Source organism: Rhamphochromis sp. 'chilingali', assembly GCF_963969265.1.
Source record: "Rhamphochromis sp. 'chilingali' genome assembly, chromosome: 15".
NCBI lineage: Eukaryota > Metazoa > Chordata > Actinopteri > Cichliformes > Cichlidae > Rhamphochromis > Rhamphochromis sp. 'chilingali'.
Genome location: NC_137942.1, coordinates 26,428,996 through 26,450,625, shown reverse-complemented (window position 1 = coordinate 26,450,625; position 21,630 = coordinate 26,428,996). Strand labels below are relative to the sequence as shown.

The 21,630-nt window shown below is 44.1% G+C and overlaps 1 protein-coding gene across 9 annotated transcripts in view; it reads left to right on the top strand.

The window, feature by feature from the left end:
- Positions 1-3,112: 3,112 nt before the first annotated feature.
- LOC308411071 (RNA binding protein fox-1 homolog 2-like) overlaps positions 3,113-21,630 on the top strand; it is a 55,185-nt gene continuing 36,667 nt past the window's right edge. For 3 of the 9 annotated variants that reach the window (XR_013974335.1, XR_013974336.1, XR_013974337.1), the window contains exons 1-2: positions 3,114-4,140; positions 16,211-16,261. Coding sequence is in view for 6 of the 9 variants with exons in the window: in XM_080904794.1 (XP_080760920.1) it covers positions 3,886-4,140; positions 16,211-16,261 (306 nt within the window). In the remaining 3 variants the exon portion in view is untranslated. Of the gene's footprint in view, positions 4,141-16,210; positions 16,262-19,762; positions 20,172-21,630 lie in introns of those variants that run through there. The other 6 variants (XM_080904794.1, XM_080904795.1, XM_080904797.1 and 3 more) reach the window with 5 other exon arrangements.

Genomic DNA, 21,630 nt, shown 5'->3' with positions numbered 1-21,630 from the left:
TGGTGAGAGGTATTTCCGTTTTTAGGATTTAGAAAACAGTTCTCTGTTATGTGGCTTCAACTACATCATTATTACCGAACGTGTTTGATTCAGTTTGGTAAGCTCCAACAGTAGACTTATGAGTATCCCCACTGCTGCCTGCTGCCTTTCATTCTGGGAGTTTGGTTTTTGTGCTGGAGCTGTATGTAGGGTCATCCTGGGCACATCCAGTCTGGATCACTCCACTTCCTGCACCATGAAAACATTGAAAATGATGTGAGGAATCCTATTACTATTTAAACAAAGTAAAAGGTCTGATGACTGATTTTAGAAAATGTTTTGTATAGTCACTTTCACTTATTCTGGACAAAATCCCAGAGTATGGAAGAACAAGCATTAGAAGCAGTTTTCGTATTCTACATGACGCTGTGTGGAGCTTCAGTGTAGTGAAGCTCCACACAGGACAGGACTGCTCGCATTGGTCTGAGGACATCAAAGAGTCATCCATCATGTGGACCAAGTAGGAAGCAGTGATCGCAAATCTCTGATTAAAATTAAAAACATACTTCCCAAAAAGGGGATTTTGTTCATCTGGACATGGTGTTTTGAGTGGGAGAACTGTTTCATCACTCATCTAAGTGACTTTTTCAGTTACTTATTTTTTCAGAGGTTACTTGGATATCACAATGATGCCATAAAGTTTAACAAAATACTATACTGACTGAATAATTCTTAAAATCTTAGGTTTTTATTGCTTGCTCAAAATTCTGCTCCAGTCATATGTGTAAAGGTAATAAAGTACAGCTGCCATGGGTTAAAAAAAGGATGAGGTGTTCAGGAGGTGCTTGGAAATTTGAGCGTCAGTTTGAACAGCAAGCTATATAATGACAACGGTGGTGTCTGAGTGTGTCTGTGTCTGAGAGAGAGAGACAGAGAGAAAAATATACTAGATTCACGAGTGTAAAAATTGGCAGCTGAAATACTTGAAATTCTGGCGAGCACTCCCGGAAGTTTTGGACGCCGGGTGATCATTCGAGCTGGAAGTGTTCCCACGCTGGAGACAGCCTCAACTGCCGCTCATAAGCCGTCACCAGCTGCAGCTGATTGTTTATTAGAGACACAGATTAGAGCACAGATATGGAAACTGTTTATTCACTGTCACAAACACTCGCACTGTGTGGGGAGAATCGAGAAGATCACCTTGGAAAGCCACAATGCTGAAGATTTGGATATATTTGTTGTCATCACTGTTAATAAATTCACTGCTTTGTCTCGGAAGAGTCTTGCGTTGGGGTCTGCTTCCTGAACCCACACCCTGACAGCGATACATGTTAACAAAGAATATGCTTCGATTCCCTGTAGTGAACAACAGTTGTAACTCTAAATTTGCTTTAACAAGTAGGTCTTTCTATAAGGCTTAATTCTCCAAAGTGTGGATAAAAGAAAAAGTAGAAAAGATGAAAGTAATTCCTTGCTTGTATGTTTGCTTTTCAATCATGAACTGTGCTCCTTTCTGTGTGGTAGGAAATTTGTGACGGCAACTGGTCACGCTTCTCACACCTGACAAGCTTCCAGAAAGGTCAAAAGGTCAAAGGGAAAGTCCTGAGATCAAGGGTCACCATCAATCACACTCAGATTCTTGAGTGGCATAATGTACCCACCTGTTTAAATGTTTAAATGCATTGAAATGCTGCCATGTGACTGGCTACGCAGGTACTCGTGTTAACAAAGAGTTGAACAGATGTACCCAATAAAGTGGCCAGTGAGTGTAGCTGGAGATCTGCAAATAAACTATGCCTACTACTACCCTCAGCAAGTGACATCAATATAGAATAAATAGCAGTAGGCAGGAATCAGACAAAGTCAAATAAAAAACTCTGTTAAATGAGTAACGAATCCTCCTCCTGAAATGCCCTGTGACCTCTTAACCAGCTGGATTAAACACAGGTCAGAGGACATCAAAAGATCAAGAAGAATGATCTCAGTAAAGTGTCATTTCCCGTAACAGATATTTTGCTCTATTTTTCCACAACCCATGAAGTCCGTGTTGGTAGTAATAGCTGAGTAATGGCTCCCTCTGCCTCTGATAGGAAACAGGCAGACGGGAGGAGTGATGTGACCTCACTGCCGTCAATCACTGCAGGTTCAGTGGGTGGCAGGGAGACAGGTAGAGACAAGGGTGTCGTTAGAGTGAGTCACAGAGATGAAGGGAGACACACACACATAAACATACAATACCTCCATCATGACACACATTTAGACACAGACAGCTGAGCAGAAAGTGACTGCGATCATCTGTTTTAAGGCAGTCAGGTGAGGTGCAGGATTTACGGCTCAAGTATTTTTATTTATTTTTTCTGTTGGTTGGTCACTGTAAACATTTCCTCACATCAGCAACTGTATTTGATAAGTGTTACTTTTTGTATGAATTATATAACATCAAAGCCCGGTAGTCAGGATGAAAGCGGTTTCCTATCGGACGCTTTGTGACTGAAGACCCACAAGGGGGCGCAACAACATTAAGAAACACGACTGTGCTGTGAAGCGTTGCTTAAAAACCGAAAGTGGAAAGGCCGGTTTTGGGCTCCTTTGATTGATTGATTTGTTTAATCCCCCCCTCCCATTTTATTTAAGTACTTTAGGCCTTTGGCTATTAGCTGCGTGTTTTCATTTATGTGGTTATGTAGGTTTCCTTTTTGCAAATGTTGGAGGCGTATTTTGCTACAAAACTGTTACAATGGGAGTAGCTGACTCCCAATAAAAATAACGAACTAGATAAATAAATAAAAATAATAATAATCATATGTTGTTCAAAAGCAAAATGTGGCTTTTGTGTTTTTGAGATATTTCATTAATATTTATATATTTTACTATTATTCATTATTATTATTATTTATTTTCTGCTTAACATTTTAGGTAATTTTAGGCGCAAAAAATAATAATTTTTGGGCATCGTCACGACCTGCAAAATAGTGCAATTTTTATATTAACTGGGAAAAAATAAATAAATAACTGAGGGTTGAGGAGGAGGGAGCTCTGAGGTGGTGGGATCAGGAGGGAAAAAAGGAGGAGAAGGAGACCGAGGAAAGGCAGACCTCAGACCAGCCCGCCTTACCTCACTCCCCCTGTCCGCGAGCCCGGTGTTCACGGGCAAATCTGACCGCAGATCAGCGCACTCGGGCTCCCTACACACTACGAGTTACACCAACTGGGACTGAGACCAGAGGAAATCGTGTTCGTCGGTAGCCAAGGTACGCATGCCAAGACTCATCCACAGCAGACCGAGGCGAGGGAACGGACAAGAAGGGAGAGAATTCAAGGGGAAAGCTGGTAGGAACCACAGAGGAGTTCACTGCAAAAGAAAAAATCCCCACGCGTTTAGGGGCGAGAGGAGAGGGTGACTGGCTGGCCCCGCAGAAGGAGTAGTATTACGCGAAGCTAATTTCCAACATTTTCTATTCTTGGCAGCGAGAGTGTGCTCTCCGAGCCACATTTATAAAGAGAGCTAGCGGAATGTAATGCTAGCAGGCTAGCCGATGTTAGCTAGCTAATTAGCTTGTCAGGCATCCGAGAGTCGGACGTGTGATCTTTATTAAAATAGGACACTGTCGTCGTTTTTCTTTTTTCAGGGGGAAAAAAGAAAGAGAGGGACAACTGTACTTAATGTGCTTTGTGTTGGATTCTGCCATGGTTTTAAAGGGGTGTCTCGCATAGCTAAGGCTAAGTTAGACAATAAACAGTGCAAGCTTGTGTATATTGATGAAAATCCGTTCAATATTATCTGTCTGGGAAAAGCCAAATCCATTGTGAATATCGAGCCGTGGACAAACCAAAAGGAGAAGGCAAAGGTAACAAAAGAAAAGAAAAAGCCAAAGAGACTTTTGACTGGTGACTGTCTCCCGTCCAATGTTAATGTCGACCGACGTTGCATCTATTATGCTACCCGTTAGTCGGGGAATAATGGACCGGGAAAGGGACATTGATACAGCAGCCGGACCCCATGCAAACGCGGCCGGGGGTCCAGCCGTGGTCCGAGGGATGAAGAGAGGAGATCCGGAGCCCGACGCTCAGACTGCCGCTGCCCTCACTGACTTGTCCGGGGCGGAGTGCAAAAGACCAAGGATAGACGGGACCGGGAGTGTTGTCGGTGACATTGGCCAGGTATGAATGCAGTGTAAACACAAAAGATATGTTTCTCACATCTGTGTCTTTTTTGTTTCCATCTGTTACAAATGCTGCTCACTGAACTCAGTATCATCCGCCCTCCTTTTCCTTCTTCGCTGTTTTTTCTGTTTGCTTCTAAGCATCAGCTAGGAAGGATGATGTTTTTGACAGCCCCCCCTCCACGCGCGCATTTTCCCCTCTTGATAATCATGCATCGTTGCAACAGCAAATCCTTTAATTATAACAAGCGAAACGCAGGAAAAGTGTCTCAGTAGTAAACGCGTTGCTTGCTGTGATTATCGAGGCTTGCTGTTTGTTCCTCTTGGTGCTGCTCTTACCAAACCAGACAAAGGTAATATGATCCAGGCTCCATTGCTATGACAGTCCCAGACACCACGGCAAAGATCAGAGCCATTCATCATGCCTGCCTCACAGAAGGTAAACCAGTGCTTTGTCACATGTTGCGAGGGATTTTGTATTTTTATACTTATGTGGATGAAATTACTTTGAACTGTGCGGATAATTTGTCAGTGAGTCTTCAGAAATCCTGACACACACATGCAGGGTATTTAATGGCTCCGTGCCCCCCCATGATTGTCGCTAGGTGTTAAAAGAGAGAGGCAGACAAGGATTGGGGGAGGGGTCACCACAGAGAAAGACAAAGAACAGCCTTTTTTTTTTTTTGAGCTTGAAGGAGCGAAGGGTCTCTGGGGGCCCCTCCTTAACACGGGTCTTCCCTTGCTTTTATGACTCGACTGCTGAGACAGCAAAGCATCAGCGTCCATTCCTGCCTCCCCGGACCAACCTGTGTACGTTACAGTAAACTAGAGAACTGCCGAGGCGCAGGGTGCACCTCTCACTTGTTCTGCCTGGATCTCTTGCTATTTATTTCTCTCTTGCAAACACACAGCACGCATCATTCCTACACCTACACACACATGCTTTGAAGTGCCCCTGTAATGCAATAGTACAAGAGAAAAATTTCAGCTGACGTCTGGTGGGTTTTGTTTTTTTTTTTTTCTTTTTCAAAGACCAGGGAAACTGCTCTAACGGTAGTCGAAGGGCAGGCGGACACGACTTGAGGTCGTCTGCAGGTAATTGAATCCTGGGGAAACTGGTAAAATGCTTCAATGGGCTGTGCAGCTGACCCGCTGCAAAGACAGAAAGGTCCAAGTGTGATGCTGTGATGCTCAGTGAGCCTCACAGAGGATGGATGTTGATGATGGGAAAAGGTTATAGCCCGCTGGCAAAGATGATGTGACAATGAGCAGGGCGGCATGTGGTGGATTCTCGCTGCCCATCGGTTGTATTGATTGTTGGGGTCGGGGTGAGGTCGTGTAAATGAAATAAAAGGGAGGATGAGGCTACAGCAAGAGAAAGAGAGTGCGCCGAAGGTTGCACGTGGAGGATAAAGAGGGGAAAGCGAGGATCGTGGTTTAATTGGGCACAATGTGCGAGTGGATTAGAGGAGAGAGAGAGAGGTGTGACTGGGGACTGATAGATGGATAGATGTGGGGATTTTGGGGTGGGGGTGGGGAGGTGGGATAAAGGAGACTGATGGCAGAGTGAAAATCTGAGCGGTTAGTTTGCATCCATCAGGCGGCATGATAAAGTATGCGAGGGAAGTGATGGATGGCAGGCATGACACCATCAGTTGTGGGAGAGATAAGCATGAGGACAGGGCCTGAATGACGATAATCAGCTCAGTGACACTTTATGCAAAGGATAAATAAATCGGAAAATGACATTGAGGGGATGTATCGAGTAGCTCTCGGGCGCTGCATGGCTGCTCGCGATGGAGATGATGACTCCAGTGGATGTTCCTTGAACTAAATGCACCCAGCAATTACTGTAGGGCTCCTGCAGTGAGCTCGAGCTGGTATACTTCTGACCTTCCAGGCTGACTGCAAATCAGGACTGTAATAATAAACGAGAGTGCAGCCTCCCCTCTTTTGTTGTTGCTGCTCTCCTCCCCCGCTCCACCTCATACAAACTGCACCCCTTCCCACCCCCACCCTTATCTGTCCTCTGATTTGTCCCCCTCCTGCCTCCCCCCAGGCATATTTCCAGATTGCTAATTGACTCCTGGTTCACAGGCTTTCAGCGTGCCACTGAGGCAAGCCCCCCCCCGGATTCACTCTTTCCTCTGTGCCGCCCCATCTATCTCCCCCACTGCCATCTTTGATAATGTCTTCATTTCTCAGCCCGTCTCCCATCACTCAAATCGGTGGAATATCCATTTCTTTTTCCCAGCTGTGTTGTCTTATTTTCCTCTCTCCTTTTCCCCCCTTTCCCCTCCGCTTCATCTCCCCCTATGCGCTCTTTCTTTGTATGTTTGGTACGCTCTGTTGGTCTTATTGATGCTTCCCCTTGAGGCAGCACTGTTGTCTGCGCTGAGGTAGTGGGAGTACAGTATCCAACTCTCCCTCTTTCCGCGTTTCTCGGAGAGCCGATTTGTCCTATCGTTGGCAGTAAAGAGGCTTTGTGTCGCGCTAACGAGATCAAAGCTCATTTAGGAGAGGGCATTAACCAGAGCGATCGCTTTAATGGGGCCAGGGTGGAGTTGGGGTGGGGGGTGTGGGCGGTATGTATGAACAGATCACTGAAAAAGATTATCACCGATAGCGCACGTTTTTTTTTTTTTTATTCATAGTGTTCACCACAAGCAGCATCCATAGCACTGAGAATCATTACTTCTCGTGGAACAAGTGAAGTTAAAGTTTAGTCTGCTGAGCAGCTTCAGAACTTATTGTGCTGCAAACATGAGAGCTGATGGTTGCCTGAGAAAAGAGACGTTAAAGAATACCCCCGCAGCCCAGGCAAGAAAGTAAATTGCAACAAGAACTTTAAAGTCTCATGAACCTTGGATATCACAACAATATTACATGTACCCACCGTAATTGCACCTCCTTTTTTTCCCCCTTAGGCCCTCAAAGCCACAGGACAAAAACAATAAAAATGCATAAATATTTTAAAAATATGTAAAACTGAACATTTAACAATTTGTTTAAATAGTTTATATGCCCTTGTTTCATTTTAGTGCAGTGTAAAATTTTACTGCGTCTGTTATTTCTGCCGGCGGTAGTTTCTGTGCTTCTCTCTGCATGTGTGAGGAGTTTTGATTGGAGCTTACTGTAAGACCTGCGTTAGACTGCTGCGGGGGGTCTTTGTCAAACCTACAACGTAAACCATGTAAGTGGCTAACGTTGTTGCTCGCATTTATGCTTGTGTTGGTTCATTATGTGTTTAAAGTGTGGTTGTGGACTTTATTCCCTCCAGAGTCCCCGTGCTTGTTGTTTTTCTTTTTCTTTTTTTGTGCATCATAGGCAAAAATATTGGTCTTTGTGTATTTCCCTCATGTCCATTCCAATAGTTTTGGTGATCTTCTTTCCTTTGCTGACATTTGTGAGTCCATATATTATGATGTGTTATGATTATTATTCCTTATAGTGAGAGGATGATTGTCATTTTCTCGCTGAAAAATTCATCAACTGCAGCAAAAGACGAGTCGAAAATGCACACGATGAATCAATTGTGCTGAACAGGCCAATCACAATAATGGGCCAATCCAACCTATAGTGACATTTCTGGGCAGGTACGCTTCAGATTATGCTGTAGGTTATGGAGGGGTTTGTGGTTGTGACGTAGCTACAGCAAAATTTTCCAGCTGAGGCATTCCCCAGTGAGATGTGTAAAAGCTGATCAACCCCAAATCCTTTAGCTATTAAAATCAATTATAAGTGTTGCCAAGTTACATGTGTGTTGCATGTATCCAAAGGTCTGCCTGGGTCCATGTGATTGCATTGTTGTCATAATGTGGTAAACACGAGGCTCCATGTGCACATCTGCATGCCCTCAATTTTGTTGCATACACTCTGCAGGCACTACTAAGACACCCTCTGTGCATGCATCCCCAAAGTGTGTAATAACTATTCATCCCTGCGTGTTTGCACGTGAGCGTAATCCCTGGATTTAACACTGACTTCGTTTGACTGGCACAGCTAGACTTATTAGTGGTTAGTAAAAGTGATGAAAAAAGAAATGCAAAGACAGGGAAAAGTGTCAGTGAGGTAACAGGAAACCCTGTATGGAAGAAACAAAATGATTTGTTGGCAAGTAATAAGTGAAGAGAAGATTAATCTGCATTTTTGTTTGATCATGATTTATCAGTAGTTTTTTCTTTTTTTCCATCCTCCCCAATTGGGTTGATTAACTGCCTTTCTCCTCCATACATTATTGTAAACTGAAAGGGACAGAGGGTTTTTGTTTAGCTGCGATGCACATTTTTCAATTTTAAGACTATTAAAGCCTTAAAAGATGACTTGAGATAACAGTAACACTCAGATTCACTGATAATGAAAAAAATCATTAGTCACAAGCAGCCAGAAGTCAGCAGCTGCCATTATGCTAAGAAGAAATATCCCCAGAAGTGGAAAGTGTTAGGAGGACGGGGAGGTGTGGGACCAGTTGTGTGTTCGGCACATACTAATGTGCTAACATGTGTTGCAGAGGGTCACACAGTCCCAACCTGGTCTCGCATTAGGTGCTGTGCAGCTGTTAATGATTGCTGTTAAACTTTGAGCCACAGCACAGTGGACTCACCCTTGACTTTTGAACCAGCAACGATAAGCTAAAATTCCCCATATGCAGTTGCTCAACTCCTCTTTTCTCCCTCCCTTCTTGTGTTCAGCTCAGCTCACTACGCAACAGCATTATTACCCAAGCATCGACAGCAGACAAAAGAAGGACGCCACTAGGGCTGGGCCATATTATACCGTTCACGGTAATACCGGTATAATGTTAGGCAACGATAGGAAAATGAAATATCGCGATAGAATGGGAGTAAAACGCGCATGCGCAGTGCCTTTGTTTTCATACGCACATGGCCGATTGTTGAGTGAAACAGATGAACCAGAATTGGTTTGTAAAAATGGTGCAACTTCAGTGATGTGGAACTGGTTTGGTGTTTGTCCGTCAGATACACAACAAAGCACATTTTTTTGCAGAACATGCAAGCGGCCGTTGTTATTGTCATATTTGTCGGACTAAGATGCTCTTAAATCTGGGAGTAATCTGGGTCCTAAACTCCGTATTCTTCAGGTCAAACAACACTGCAGCATCACTTAGAGTTAAAAACTGTCTAAATTCTTTCATCTTTAATAAAACGATCAGCATTGCTGCTTTACCAGGTGTAACTATAAAGTTTAACTTCCAGGCATCCATGAAAACAAAAGTTATTACATTTAACGGAGTTAGAAGTTAGCAGGAAGCTAGCGGAAGTTAGCTCGCTAGTTTCGCTAGTTACCTAAGCATGATATAGCATGTTCTGACGGAGAGATTTCTGAAAAAAATCAAACTTACAGCTCTGCTATCACTTCCAACATAAATGAAGACAGGAAACTAAACAGCAGTGACGTTTGTAGGGTTACTGAAGTTGGGCTAGCTGGTATATAATGATGTGCTACGTGATCGCTAGCGACACAGCTATGTTAGCATAACATAAACAGTGAAGCTGGAGGACGAACACTAACACTTTTCCACTTATAAAAGTTAACGTGAAGGTTCTTCATGGTTAGAGACAAATGCAATCGCATGGCAGGATGCTGTAAACGGACCAAACTTCAGTCAGGAGAACAACTGAGATAATCCATCCACAATACGAGGTTAGTCATTAATATACTGCAACAACATGGGAATAGAGCAGCTGCCAGAGAATTCAACATTAATGAATCAATGGTACAGAAGTGGAGGAAGCAAGAAGAATGAGTTTAATAAAGTTTGATTTATCTGACTGCTTTGTTTCGCTTAATGTGCCTTATAATCCCGTGCACCTTATGGTGCGAAAAATACGTACTGCACACTGCAGTTTAATGTTGCAAAGCACCTCTTTTTAACTTCAGTGGATATTATACATGGTTATGCGCAGGATATGTCAGCCCATTTCTACTGGAAATGCCTTTTGGTTAAACTTTCAGCAAGGAATTTGCATTTGCACTGTTACATTTTTATAAAGCTTTAATGTACATAAAAACCAGCTTCTTGTTTAAGTGAAAATAAATGGAAGGTTGTCTTTTTGCGCTAGTAATGTTGTGGAGTTGTATTTTGTCTCGCATCAATTATATCGTCGGTTATATCGTTATCGCAAATTTTCAAATATATATCTTGATAAATATTTTTGGCCATATCGCCCTGCTCTAGACGCCACCATTCATAAAGAGATCAGAATAGGTTTGAGATCCCTTTGTCTCTCACTTGATTTCCTGGTTTCAGCTCCTTCACATGGCACTTTCATGCTAGCACTCCCTTTATAGTCATCATGCCACTGCTCCCCCACCCAGCATAGCTCCTCCCCAAGGCTGCCCCCAAACTGTCACATGTGCTCCCATCTCCTCCCACACATACAGCCAAATGTCAATTCAGTGCTTCCCTTACATGGGGGTCATCTGCGATGTGCTGCCACAATACCCATCACAGCTGTCTATGAATGATACCCTGGTTTGCTATGTGAGTTTTCCCAACTTCAGCTGAATGCACTGCGATAGTTTTGTATTTCTTTGATTTTTATTTAGTTCTTTTAAAGCTTTTATTAATGAGGCCTTACAGCATAAAGCATGTCCACAGTGCACTAAGAGCTCTGCCTCGGCAGACTGAAACAATAATTAGATCTGACAGAGAAGAGTGAAGCAACCTGTGCAGGTTATTGGTGGAATTTATGAATTGCGTTTAACTTGGTGGCTTAGTCCAGTACCAGTTAATTTACAGTTTGACCTTTGAAGTTGTGCCACATTAACAGTTGGATCCTTTTGCTATTGTGTTGTGTTATTTACAACATTCATCAAATCTTTTTTAAATTCTCGGCTTTACTTTGTGATAAAGGCAACAAAGAGTTCACATCTGTTAAATCACTAACTGGACATTTGTCCAGTAAACACTTTTGGCACTTGCAATATTTAGATAGTTACACAACTGCCTTGTCTGTCCAAACTTGACACGTGACCTTTTCAAATAAATTGTAAATGCCTTTAGAAGGTTATTTTAAACACCACCATTTTGACCTAATAGATGTTTGATTGTAATCTCTACATTATTTGGAATGAATGGACAAACAGTTGTGAGATACAGGGGTGTAGGACCATTGAGCGGTAAAATTAAATCGCTTCATCCTTGAGTTCAAAGGTGACGCTTGTTCTAGATGTAGTGAAATTTCTTTCACGTGTTCTTGATACTGTGCAAAAGTCTTGGGCCATTTCTTTATATTTCACTTCCAAAGGGCCAGACTTTTTTGTAATTTTAAAAAAAAAAAAAAAGGTAGTCTTGAGTAGTTAGCATGGGTCTATACACTTACATGAAAAGTCCTGAGCCCCCCCTACTTATGGATTCCAAATCCAAAAAAAGAAAAGTTGAAGAGGAAAATGGAGAATTTAACAGTATGTGCACAGATTTGTTTGTTTTCACCACCAACGCTGCTGGCTTAGAATAGAATAGCTTACCGGTATACTCAAACTGTGGCTGGTCTTTAGCCAAAATTAAACTGAAACTGGCCTCTCTCGCTTAACTTTTGCTATTCTTAAAACTTTGAGGCTCCTAAATGTTTTGTTTGTTATCAAGGTAGCCCACTTTTGTGATTCATTTGCATAAAAACAGGATAATGAATCATACGTTCTCAGTCTGGTTTTGAAAGCTGACTCAAAGCTGGCCTGCAGAGCTTTAGAGCTGCTCTGTTTCAAAGGAGGCTTAAACATGCTAATTGAATTTTTCTTCCTCCACTTTTTAGTAGTTGCATTTTATGTTTCTTATTTAGACAGTTTTATAATTGAAACAAGGACTGGAATTCTTTATAGTATTGTAATGAGTACCAAATAATGATAAGATTTTTCTTTGGTCAAAAATGTGGTGGTAAAGTTTGCAGATGCTTTCTTAAACTTTAACCACCCAAATCTGACTGGTTTCTCCTTGAGTTTAAGTGAGCAGGTGTGATCTCGTTTACAAGATTAGGACAGGTTTATCGACAGATGGGCAAACAGATAATATAACTCAGTGAAATAACAATGTGGTCCAGCTATAGATGAGTGCTTTCTTGTGCAGGAACCTTCATGCGGAGACGTACGGGGACCTGCATAATTCCCAATTCCTAGGTCATCTGTTTTTATTAGCAAATCCACACAGTCGGTACAGAGGAAACAGTCATCAATAAATCCACCCAGTGAAGTGCCCTCGAGCTTTATATTTTATTAAAGTCGGAACCACCACCATCACCAAAAAAAAAAAAAAAATGTGTCCAGTTCACATCAGAGGTGTTGAAGACTCCTACTCTTTTAGAAAATACATCGCTTAAAAGAGAGAAACTCGGGTAGTTGTAGCGGTGCCATTGTGTGGGCACAGTTTGGTCTGTAAAGTGAAAAAGATGCTGTTGTGATAAATGAGCCTTCAGTTCTCGGGAAAGCTTGTGTTTCATCTTGTCTTTCTGCGCTTCCTCTCGGTCTTTGTCCTTATGTCCTCACATATTGACTACCTCCAATGCATTTGTCATTCTGAGCGTCGTCTCTCGGCTTTAATACACCCGTCTCGAGTCCACCATATCCATCACTTTGTGGCTCTTCTGCACTTTTCTCCATAGCTATAATACGGTACGCTGGTGTCTACGTTTCCTCCTCCACGGTTGGGTTTTGTTGACTTGATAGAGCTGGTGGTGGAGCTGATCAGATGTTAGCATAGCTGTGATTTGACATTTGTCAAATCACCCCTCCTAGATTATTTTGCCACACCTCAGACATAGGCATGCAGCAGCAGATATATCAAAAAAGTCTTTTTCATGATGATTTGGAGGGAGCAGGTGTGTTTTTATTTTCCCCCCCCTAACATTTGGTGATATGAGACCACAAAGCCACCTCCTCGGGCTGTTCTGTTTGGGACCGCTGGAAGCCTGCAGCGGCCTGCCTAATTACCGTCTCCCCTCCTCCCTTAGTCTCCCTCCCCTCTCACCATCTGTTGACCTCATGTCATTTTGTCTTCCTTCACCACTGCTGCTCCACTTTTTTCCCTTGCTTCTACCCATTTGCTCCAGCAACTTCCCAACTTCTTTCCTTCTCCTCTTAAAATAGCAAGTCAGAGACAGAGAGAGAGAGAAAATAAACAAGAGAGACGCCCTTTAGTTTTTACCCTCTGTCGAGTCAGTGTTTATGAGCGTGTGACTGGTTTTTCTGTGCTTTTGCTGATCCCTGCCAGCGCAGACTGAAGCCCTCCACAGTCAGCCGGCCGGCGCCTTCAAAGGCTCCTCCTCGCTCGCAAACTATATGGAATTAACTTAATGGAAAGTTACAGAAGTGAGGCATGAAAGCACAGCTCTGAACCTGCACGGGCTCAGACCGAGCGAAGCAGCACAGCTGCCTTCATTTTTATTTATTTTATAAAAAGCTGTCGGGAATAAACTTTTGTATACCTTTCAGCAGCCACGTGATGTAAAGCCATATGGCAAAGGCAGTGTGTGCTTGTGTGTGCCTGGGTTTGTGTGGGGGTAGGTAAACGAGTCTGTAAAAACTTGGTATCAAATTCAACCCCTCGAGCTCCTTCCCCCACCCTGCTTTAAGAAAATATAAATCACATGGCATTCTTCACTTATGACTCATTGTCTCCATTTTGCGAATACTTTACTGCTTTATTTCTCTCCCCTTTCTTGGCTTTGGCTCTCTTATTACCCACATTCCTCTTTCTCCTGTGTGTCTGTCCTTATTTTCATCTGGTTCTTTTCTTCTTCTTCTGCTTCTTTCTTTCCTCCCCATCCGTCTCTTCCAGTCCCTCCTCTCTTGCAGACAGATTGATTCCAGATGTTGCTAAACTTCCTCCCCCTCTTCTCCCCTCCTTCTGTTCTTCTTCTCCTCCTCTTTCTCTTTCTCTCTCGCTTTTTTTTTCTTCCCAAAGTAGAACCAGCAGCGACTCTGCAATTTGATGGTCACGGGTAATTTTGGTTTGGATTTCAGTGGCATTCCAGTTGTCCTCCTTGGTAGTGCAGTGCCTACACCCTTACTTTGACTGGGAGTGTGATGAGAATGCACATTTACGTCATTAATCACCAGTAGTTGGGTGTAATTTTTTTTTTCTCATATGGCTAAATTACCACCATTTAAAGAATAAATAAGTAGTGCAGCTCCAGTTTTAAACCGCATCGTCACTTCAGGCCTTTTTTGAAACACACTGCAGTGTGGTGGGTTGTTTTTTTCTTTTCTTTATTTAATTCAAAAAAGGAAAGAGTTTTGTCATTCCCACCGACATCGCCTGGGGCTTTGTGGACTTTAAATTCTGCTCTGAACGGGCCTCCTTTACTGCATTTCCATATGCGCTGCATCGAGCACCAGCAGCTCGCCACGCGGTCAGTATGTCGTTCGATGTAAGCCTGCCCATTCCCACTGTAAGCGCGGCGCACCAAGGAGAGTGATCCCCCTGGGGACAAGGCATGAGGGGGAAATTGGTTCCAGATGAAACAGGAAGTGGGGAGAGGAGACAAAGAAAGGGCTGTTTCAAGCAAGGGGGGGACGGGCCCCGAGTCTGGACAGACCCGCCCAGAGTTAAGAGTTTACAGCTCATGCATCAAAAGAAAAAAAGAAAAGGTTTCTTATTTCCATTCTTTACATCTGGTCCATATTTTTTATTTTTTTTTTTAAACCAAAACATCATACTCACTTTTCCCCATTTGGCTTCCCTCTATCCCCCTCTCTGTCTAGACACTACTTCTTTCCATTTCTTCATTCTCTCGTGTATCATCATCATCATCCCATCTGTGTTTTGGTCTTAGCCTTCATATCTCTAACCTCTTCAGATTAAAAGCTGTTTGTCTTTCTGTTTACGCAATCTGCTGCGGTCCTACCGGCCCCTTCTTCCTCACGCAGGCTTGCCCTCGATTGGCCGAATGAACGTTTGAAGCGATGGAGCGATTCCCGCGGCAGGCAGCATCGGGGTCAGGGCCGGGAGGTTAACTCTGTTGACACTCTTCAGAAGCCAAATCTGCCCCTTCTCATTGCTGCGGCATTACGGGGCCCACCCTCGAAGTGCTGGCCGAACTGAGGGGCGCGTTCATGCCAAAGTGTAGGGGGTTGATGACCAGCACATGGATTTGGAATATTTTGCTGATTAAATGTAATGAAAACATCAGCAGTTCTAAAAAAGATTTCAAACTCACCCCCACCCTCTAACATGTACACATACACATCTTTCTTTCTTTTCCCCCCTCGGAGGCCTTTCCCCTTATCCTCCTCCCTTCCCGCTTTCTCCCTCTAGTGAGACTCATGCCTCAGCTCCTTATCGAGAGCAGAGGCATGAGTCTCGCTAGGCGGTCATGTTTTCTCTTCGAGGCATGCCAGCAGGCTAGACCGTACCGGAGTGATCTCTCTCACTGCTGTCAAAATATCATCGTTTAGTTAACTTTCCCCATTGTTCCAGTCCTCCCCCATCTCCCGCCTCCTTTTTGTCTTTTCATTTTTGCCCCCTCCTCTTCACCGAGCTCTGTAGCAAACAATGGCTCTTCTTGCCGGGGCAAAATGACACAGAGGGGGGAAAATAATAGTCACAGAGAAAATGGAGCGAAAGAGACAGAAATAATCTAATTAAAAGTAATTACAGAGCAATTAACCACAACACTGGTTTCTGAACAGGGGCGATGAGGGATGGGCTCGGTGGATTTTGATTGGTTGGTGGGACTGGATAGAAAAGTTTGCGAAGCTGCAGTGATGGTTCATCAGTCACGGCATCCACAAGACTGTTAACTGTTAACTTCATTCACTCATCAGTTGTTTTCCCACGCAAGAACGTCGTCTTTGCTCGTTTGAACTTTAGTCCCCTGCTAGTGTTCGGGTATCATTTAAGGTCTCAAAATGCTTGAAGTACTTTGACTTGTGCTTTTAGATTACAGAAAAGGGTTGTGACAGTATAAATCCTCCTGCTTTCACAAGTTGGGTTGAGATTTTTTTGTCATCTAAAACGCACAAGTTTCTTTGGAGCGCCATTGCTGCATCCACTCACTTCTCAAAAGCACAGCCACTTACGCTGCTCTCATCCCTCCTGTTGTCTCTTGCAGAACAATGAGCCTTTAAATCCCGGTTTCCATGGATACCAACCTCACAGTCAGGTAAGAGACGAGTGACTGCTCGCAAATCTCTGTTACAATAAATTGCCAAAAATAAAAAATAAAAAAATGAATGAAATACAAAACCTTGACTTACTCAACAGTACGCCTGCTTTCAGTCGTCTGATGGTAAAAAGCTGGAAGTGAGTTTGTCAAGTCCACTTGAATCAAACACTGTTTGCTCATGGGATAAAGAAAACATTTTGGTATTCTTCAAATGGGACCTGTTATGTTTATGTTGACCTCCATATTCTTGTTCACTGCTAAAATAGTTTTGTTTACAGTTTAATCCCTGATCGTCGGTGCAGCTCCTTTAAAACAAGCTGATCTCCATTTTAAACCAGCCTTATTCTGATTGGCTGCACCTCACAGGCACAAGGTTGGACACGACTGTGCGCCTTTGGTGTCCCTATGAGCGATAGCCGCTCTCACTGACGTCACACAGAGCAAGAGTTGAAAACACTGTCTGAGTAGGATGACGCCTGATCTTACTTTTAAACTTCTTTTATCAATTTATACTATACGTGGCATATGATAAGGATAGATGGACTGGCTCAGCCCCCTTTTAAATCGAATGTTACACTTGTGATAGTCCACTTTCATGTCATTCTTCTTGCACAGTAAAAACTAGCAGTGTTGTCCTCACCATCCTCACATATGTAGCAGGATTCAGTCTGTTTTTACGACCACATTATTATCTAGACGGTAATGAAAGCCTTGCCTCACCTTTGGTAGCTCATCTCTCTTCGAGGAATCGATGGAAGAGAAACCAGTGATGACTGAGCTTCTCTTTCAAAGACTTGATTCTTAGAAAGTGGAGAGAAATTATGCTATCACCTTCTTCGCCTTGCACGCTCTGTATGCGGAGCTTTTCTCACAACGCCGTTCACATCCCCTTCGCACTTCTCTCTCTGTCTTTATGCCTCTCTCTCATATTCTCTGTTTCGTTCTCATTCTGAATGTCTCACCAGCATATTGCTCTCAGTAATTAGTGACTTATATGTGCAGCGGCAGGGTTGCTGACTATTTTCTTATCTACCTCCAAGCAGCAGAGCGCATTGAGCAGCTCAAACCAGCTCAGTGCCCATGTGTGTGCATGCACACGTGCCATTTGAGTGTGTGTGTGTGTGTGTGTGTGTGTGTGTGTGTGCGCTTTTTGTCTTCGTGCAAGCGTTTGTGCATCTGAGGGCTGTGTTTTGGGACGTGCAGCTCTCTGGCAGTGCCACAGGAGGGAAGTGTTGGCCTGTGAGCTTTCTCGCCCCCCAGCCTCCCTCCTCGCATCACAATATGGAGATTCTCACAGACCTCATCCTCTCATTTAGTCTCCTCTCCCTCCTCTGCTCCCTGCACTCCACTCCTGCTCTACCCCTGGTAACATCTCTCGTGGGAGTGCAGCTCTCGGAGAACGCGAGGGGAGACACCAAAAGAATTTCAGGCTTTCGTGCTTCAAATCAAATTTATTACAATTTCTGGGTGGATGTCAACCTGACTATTAAAAACAAATGTTGTGCAAGAGATTAAAGGCGAGACAGGAAGACGAGAAATAAAGCAGGGAAGTGGCACAGAGCTAAAACTGAAATGGAAGCAAGTTATTTAAGATGGCTTGCCCGCAGGGGCACACAATCAGTTTCTTAGTTAGAGCAAGCTTGTATTCCAGTCTCGGCTCTCCTCTGCCCGAGTCCATCTGTTTGTAAGACAAACACCTGGGCAGAGAGATCACTTCTGATCTGCAGCGTGTGTGAACTCTCGCCCGGTGTTAAATTCAGAGCCACGGCATACCTCTGCATTTGTTTTATAAATGATTTAAAAAGTCGTCCCTGCTAATGTATTCTGCCCTTGAGCACACACATTAGGAGTCTCCAGCACACTGCTGGTTATCATGCAAATGGAGTTAGCCAAGCCTAGCTTTGCAAGATTGGCTTGTTCACCGCTGCAGTGCATTTGTCTCCGTAATGCGTCTGTCTTATGTTATTTATGCACATTTGAACTGCCCGCAGGTCTGCCCGCGTCAACACGAACGCGTTTAACTGGGGACGCCGCTGCCATACGTCTCCTGTTCTCTAAGGGGGGTCAGTCCTCTGGGGCCGCGGTTTCCTGATGTTTAGAGTTGATGATCAGAGTTAAAGACACACATACAAACAAGACAGAACCAGCACACCTAAGCGTTTCTTTGGCATTTAGCAGCAGATGTAATAACCTGCACACAGGAGGTGCAGTTGTTGTGAACATGTCCTGCAGAGTAGTTGAGCAGGGCTGCTGATCATCTGTAGATACCGTGTTTGGAGAACAGGCCTTTGTTTGGACGAGCTGGTGAGCGCTGGATGGATATAGCCCTTTGTTTGAATTCATGTGTGTCTGTTTTCCAGCCAAGGTGCAGCAGCATGGATATGATCAGAGCGCATCTGCGTGTGTACGTTCGGTGCATGTGTTTGTGTGTGACTGCATGTGTTTATCGCAGTGTTTCAGCCTGTGTACTTAATCCCAGGATCATCCCCTATTCATCCTCTCATCCTCCTCACTTACAGCCCTAATCCTGTCATCCCTCGCTCTTTTTTTCCCCCCCCCTCCACCCAACGTTTTTATCCATTTATCTCCCAATCCTGTTATCTCTCGCTCACATCCATTGCCCCCTTCAGTCCCTGTCCCCCTCTACTTCATCCCAGCTCCTTTTCCGTCTCACCCCCTCTCTCTGCCATCACCACCACCACCTCCGTCCATTCACTTTATCTTTCCTTCCCAACATCCCTCCATCCCTCTGGACCCAGTTCTAGCCAGACTCAGCAGATGTCTGAATGCTTGGCATCAGGGCTTTTTTTTTTTTTTTCTTTTTTTTTCCCCCTGCAGAGTTCAGTCCCTCCCATATGAAAATGCAGCGCAAGGAACTGCACTCTCATGCCTGCAAATTAAACGCCTCCTAACAATACAGTGTTGGAAAGTGACGGAACTGAGCCAAGAAGAAAAAGGTGCAATGCAGCGTAATGTTCAGGTTGAGGTTTAGGTAGTGGAATCGGGGCTGGCGCTTGCTCAGTTTTGTGAGACTTCCATCTGTGTGAGGAAGACAGCTGCAGCAGAGAGATGGTGATCTAGGAGCCTACCCACGCAGCTAGCTACCTAGCTGTCTACCGGCTGGCCTACCTACCACTGCTTTTTTGGAGCTGACAGGCTGCCACGCAATAAATAAATCATCAAAAAAAAGCTGCAATGCAGTGGGGGTCGCATTCGTGTTCTGTACTCTCAGGCAGCCAGTGCGTGGATAGAAGGCAGCATCTTCTTCCTTTCCCGTTTCTTGTCTCTCTCCGGGGGCTTTAGGAGACGGCAACAACATCAGCTTTCTGACTCCATCCAGACACAGGGTTAGATTGCTATATGGAAGGATGGATGCTTTGATGGATAGGAGGGATTGAGACTGAAAGGGAGGGAAAGTTTTAAAAAGAGGGGCGGGAACAAGAGGAAGCAAAGGGGGGGAGAAGAGCAGGAGGACGTGTAAGGCGAGTGTGTGAATGACAGACGCAGAGCAAAGAGAGAAGAAGGGAAGAGACTCGGGTTGGCAAGAGGAGAGAGACGGAAAGGCCCGAGGGGGATCAGAGCAGCAGGGCCGGAGAGACGAGCAAAAGCGAGGCAGAGAGTGACAGGCTGACGAGGCTCGCGTGCTGGAGAAGTAGAAGAAGCAACACCGGCAGGAGGAGGAAGAGGGAGTGAACGAGGGAGAATTTGAATGTGTGAGGCAGACGTGGACTGAAGCCATCGTCAGCTCATGGTCCTGGAGCACAGACACGGGAGAGGAGGAATAGGAGGAGAACGAGAGACACAGACGGAAAAGGAGAGGAGAAGGAACGGGAAAGTGGAAAGCTGGTCAGCAGTTGTTCCTTTAGATCAGACAATGATGGGGCTGTACTACCAAGCTATGCTACCGGTGAGTTCGCATCTCAAGCAAGAGCTTCTTTCTCTCAAGTGGCTTTTTAGTATCGCGAGGGCCAAACTAGCAAAACAAGATACAATGTAAATGATTTTTGTTGTTGTTATTTATTTATTTTAATTTGGCGTGATGAAGCAGTAATTGCTTTGCTGTTCATGGTGTGGCCTGCTCTGGTTAGCTGTGTCTTGGCCCAGGTAAGGCCTTTTTCAGATAGTTGGCAGAGCATCAGGCCGACAGCAGGGCTTGTCCCTGCAGCTCTGCTCATTTCACTTTTTTTAACTCTTTGCACCCATCTGTGATTGTTTTGATAGAAACGAAATAATTTTTTTTTCTTTCTGTTAACCATACAGCATTTTGTCCTGGTGACACTGAAGTGCCGACGATACACAGGAGCAAAGCGTGTGCTTGCAGGGTATCAGCACACTTGCATTAATAGTTACTTAACACCACAGATTATAATGTTTATACAGTTGATGTGTTGTGCGCAAGGCTGCTCTTAACATATGGTGGGCGTGTCTGTGCTACTTTAGCTCAAAGACAGCCTCAGGATGAGAGCTGTTCTCTGGCTCTGTTCTAGCATGTCCTGCTCTCTGGTCTTGGGTTCCTTTGGGCCTCAAGGCGGGTGTCGGGAATTGGGGGAGATGTCTGTGAGGCACACGTGTGCAGACGCGAAGTAGCAACTGCTTGGATTGCCTGTGCTGACATGTATGTACATTGGGCACTGCGAGCCTTCTCCATGCTGACTGCACACAGTGTCAGATTATATTCCATATGGATGTGTGTCTGTGTGTGCGTCGTGTCGTGTCATGTCACTTGCAGAGGGGTGGAGGCTGAGATTTTCTTCAAGCTGTCCATGCGGTTTAAACTTCATCTTTGGATTGAGGAAGACAGGTGCTGAAGCACAGTTGTTACTTTATACACACACACACACACACACACACACACACACTCTGCAGTTCCTGGAGTACTTTACTAGCACCCCCTCCTTTTCTAATGGCAAAACTCAACTCTATGCATTTTAACCCTTCATAGGTCCACAGCATAATCTGTGTATTCTTAATAGCTACAGTAACAGTAGCTACTACAGAGTTAATACTGTCAACTTCATAGAGTAGGACGACATTTGTAGTGTGGGAAAAAGCAGCATTTCTTTTGTTTTTAATCACAGAGGAAGTCGTTTTGCATTATGAGAATAACATGGAGATGTTAAGAATGAGGTCAACTTGTTTGAGGTGACTTTAGTTTGAAAATGTCAACTTTTTATTTTGACATTTCTTCTTTCTGTTGTTTCAAAATCATCATCATCATCAACTTTATCAACTAAAAATGAAAAAAAAAACTTTAGTAATTTTTTTTCCAGTTCAACTTCAGTCTGCAAATGTCAAATTAAATTTTTGACATTTCGCAAAATTCAAAATAAAGATAAACTCCTTCCTAAACTTCCTTCCCTTGCTTT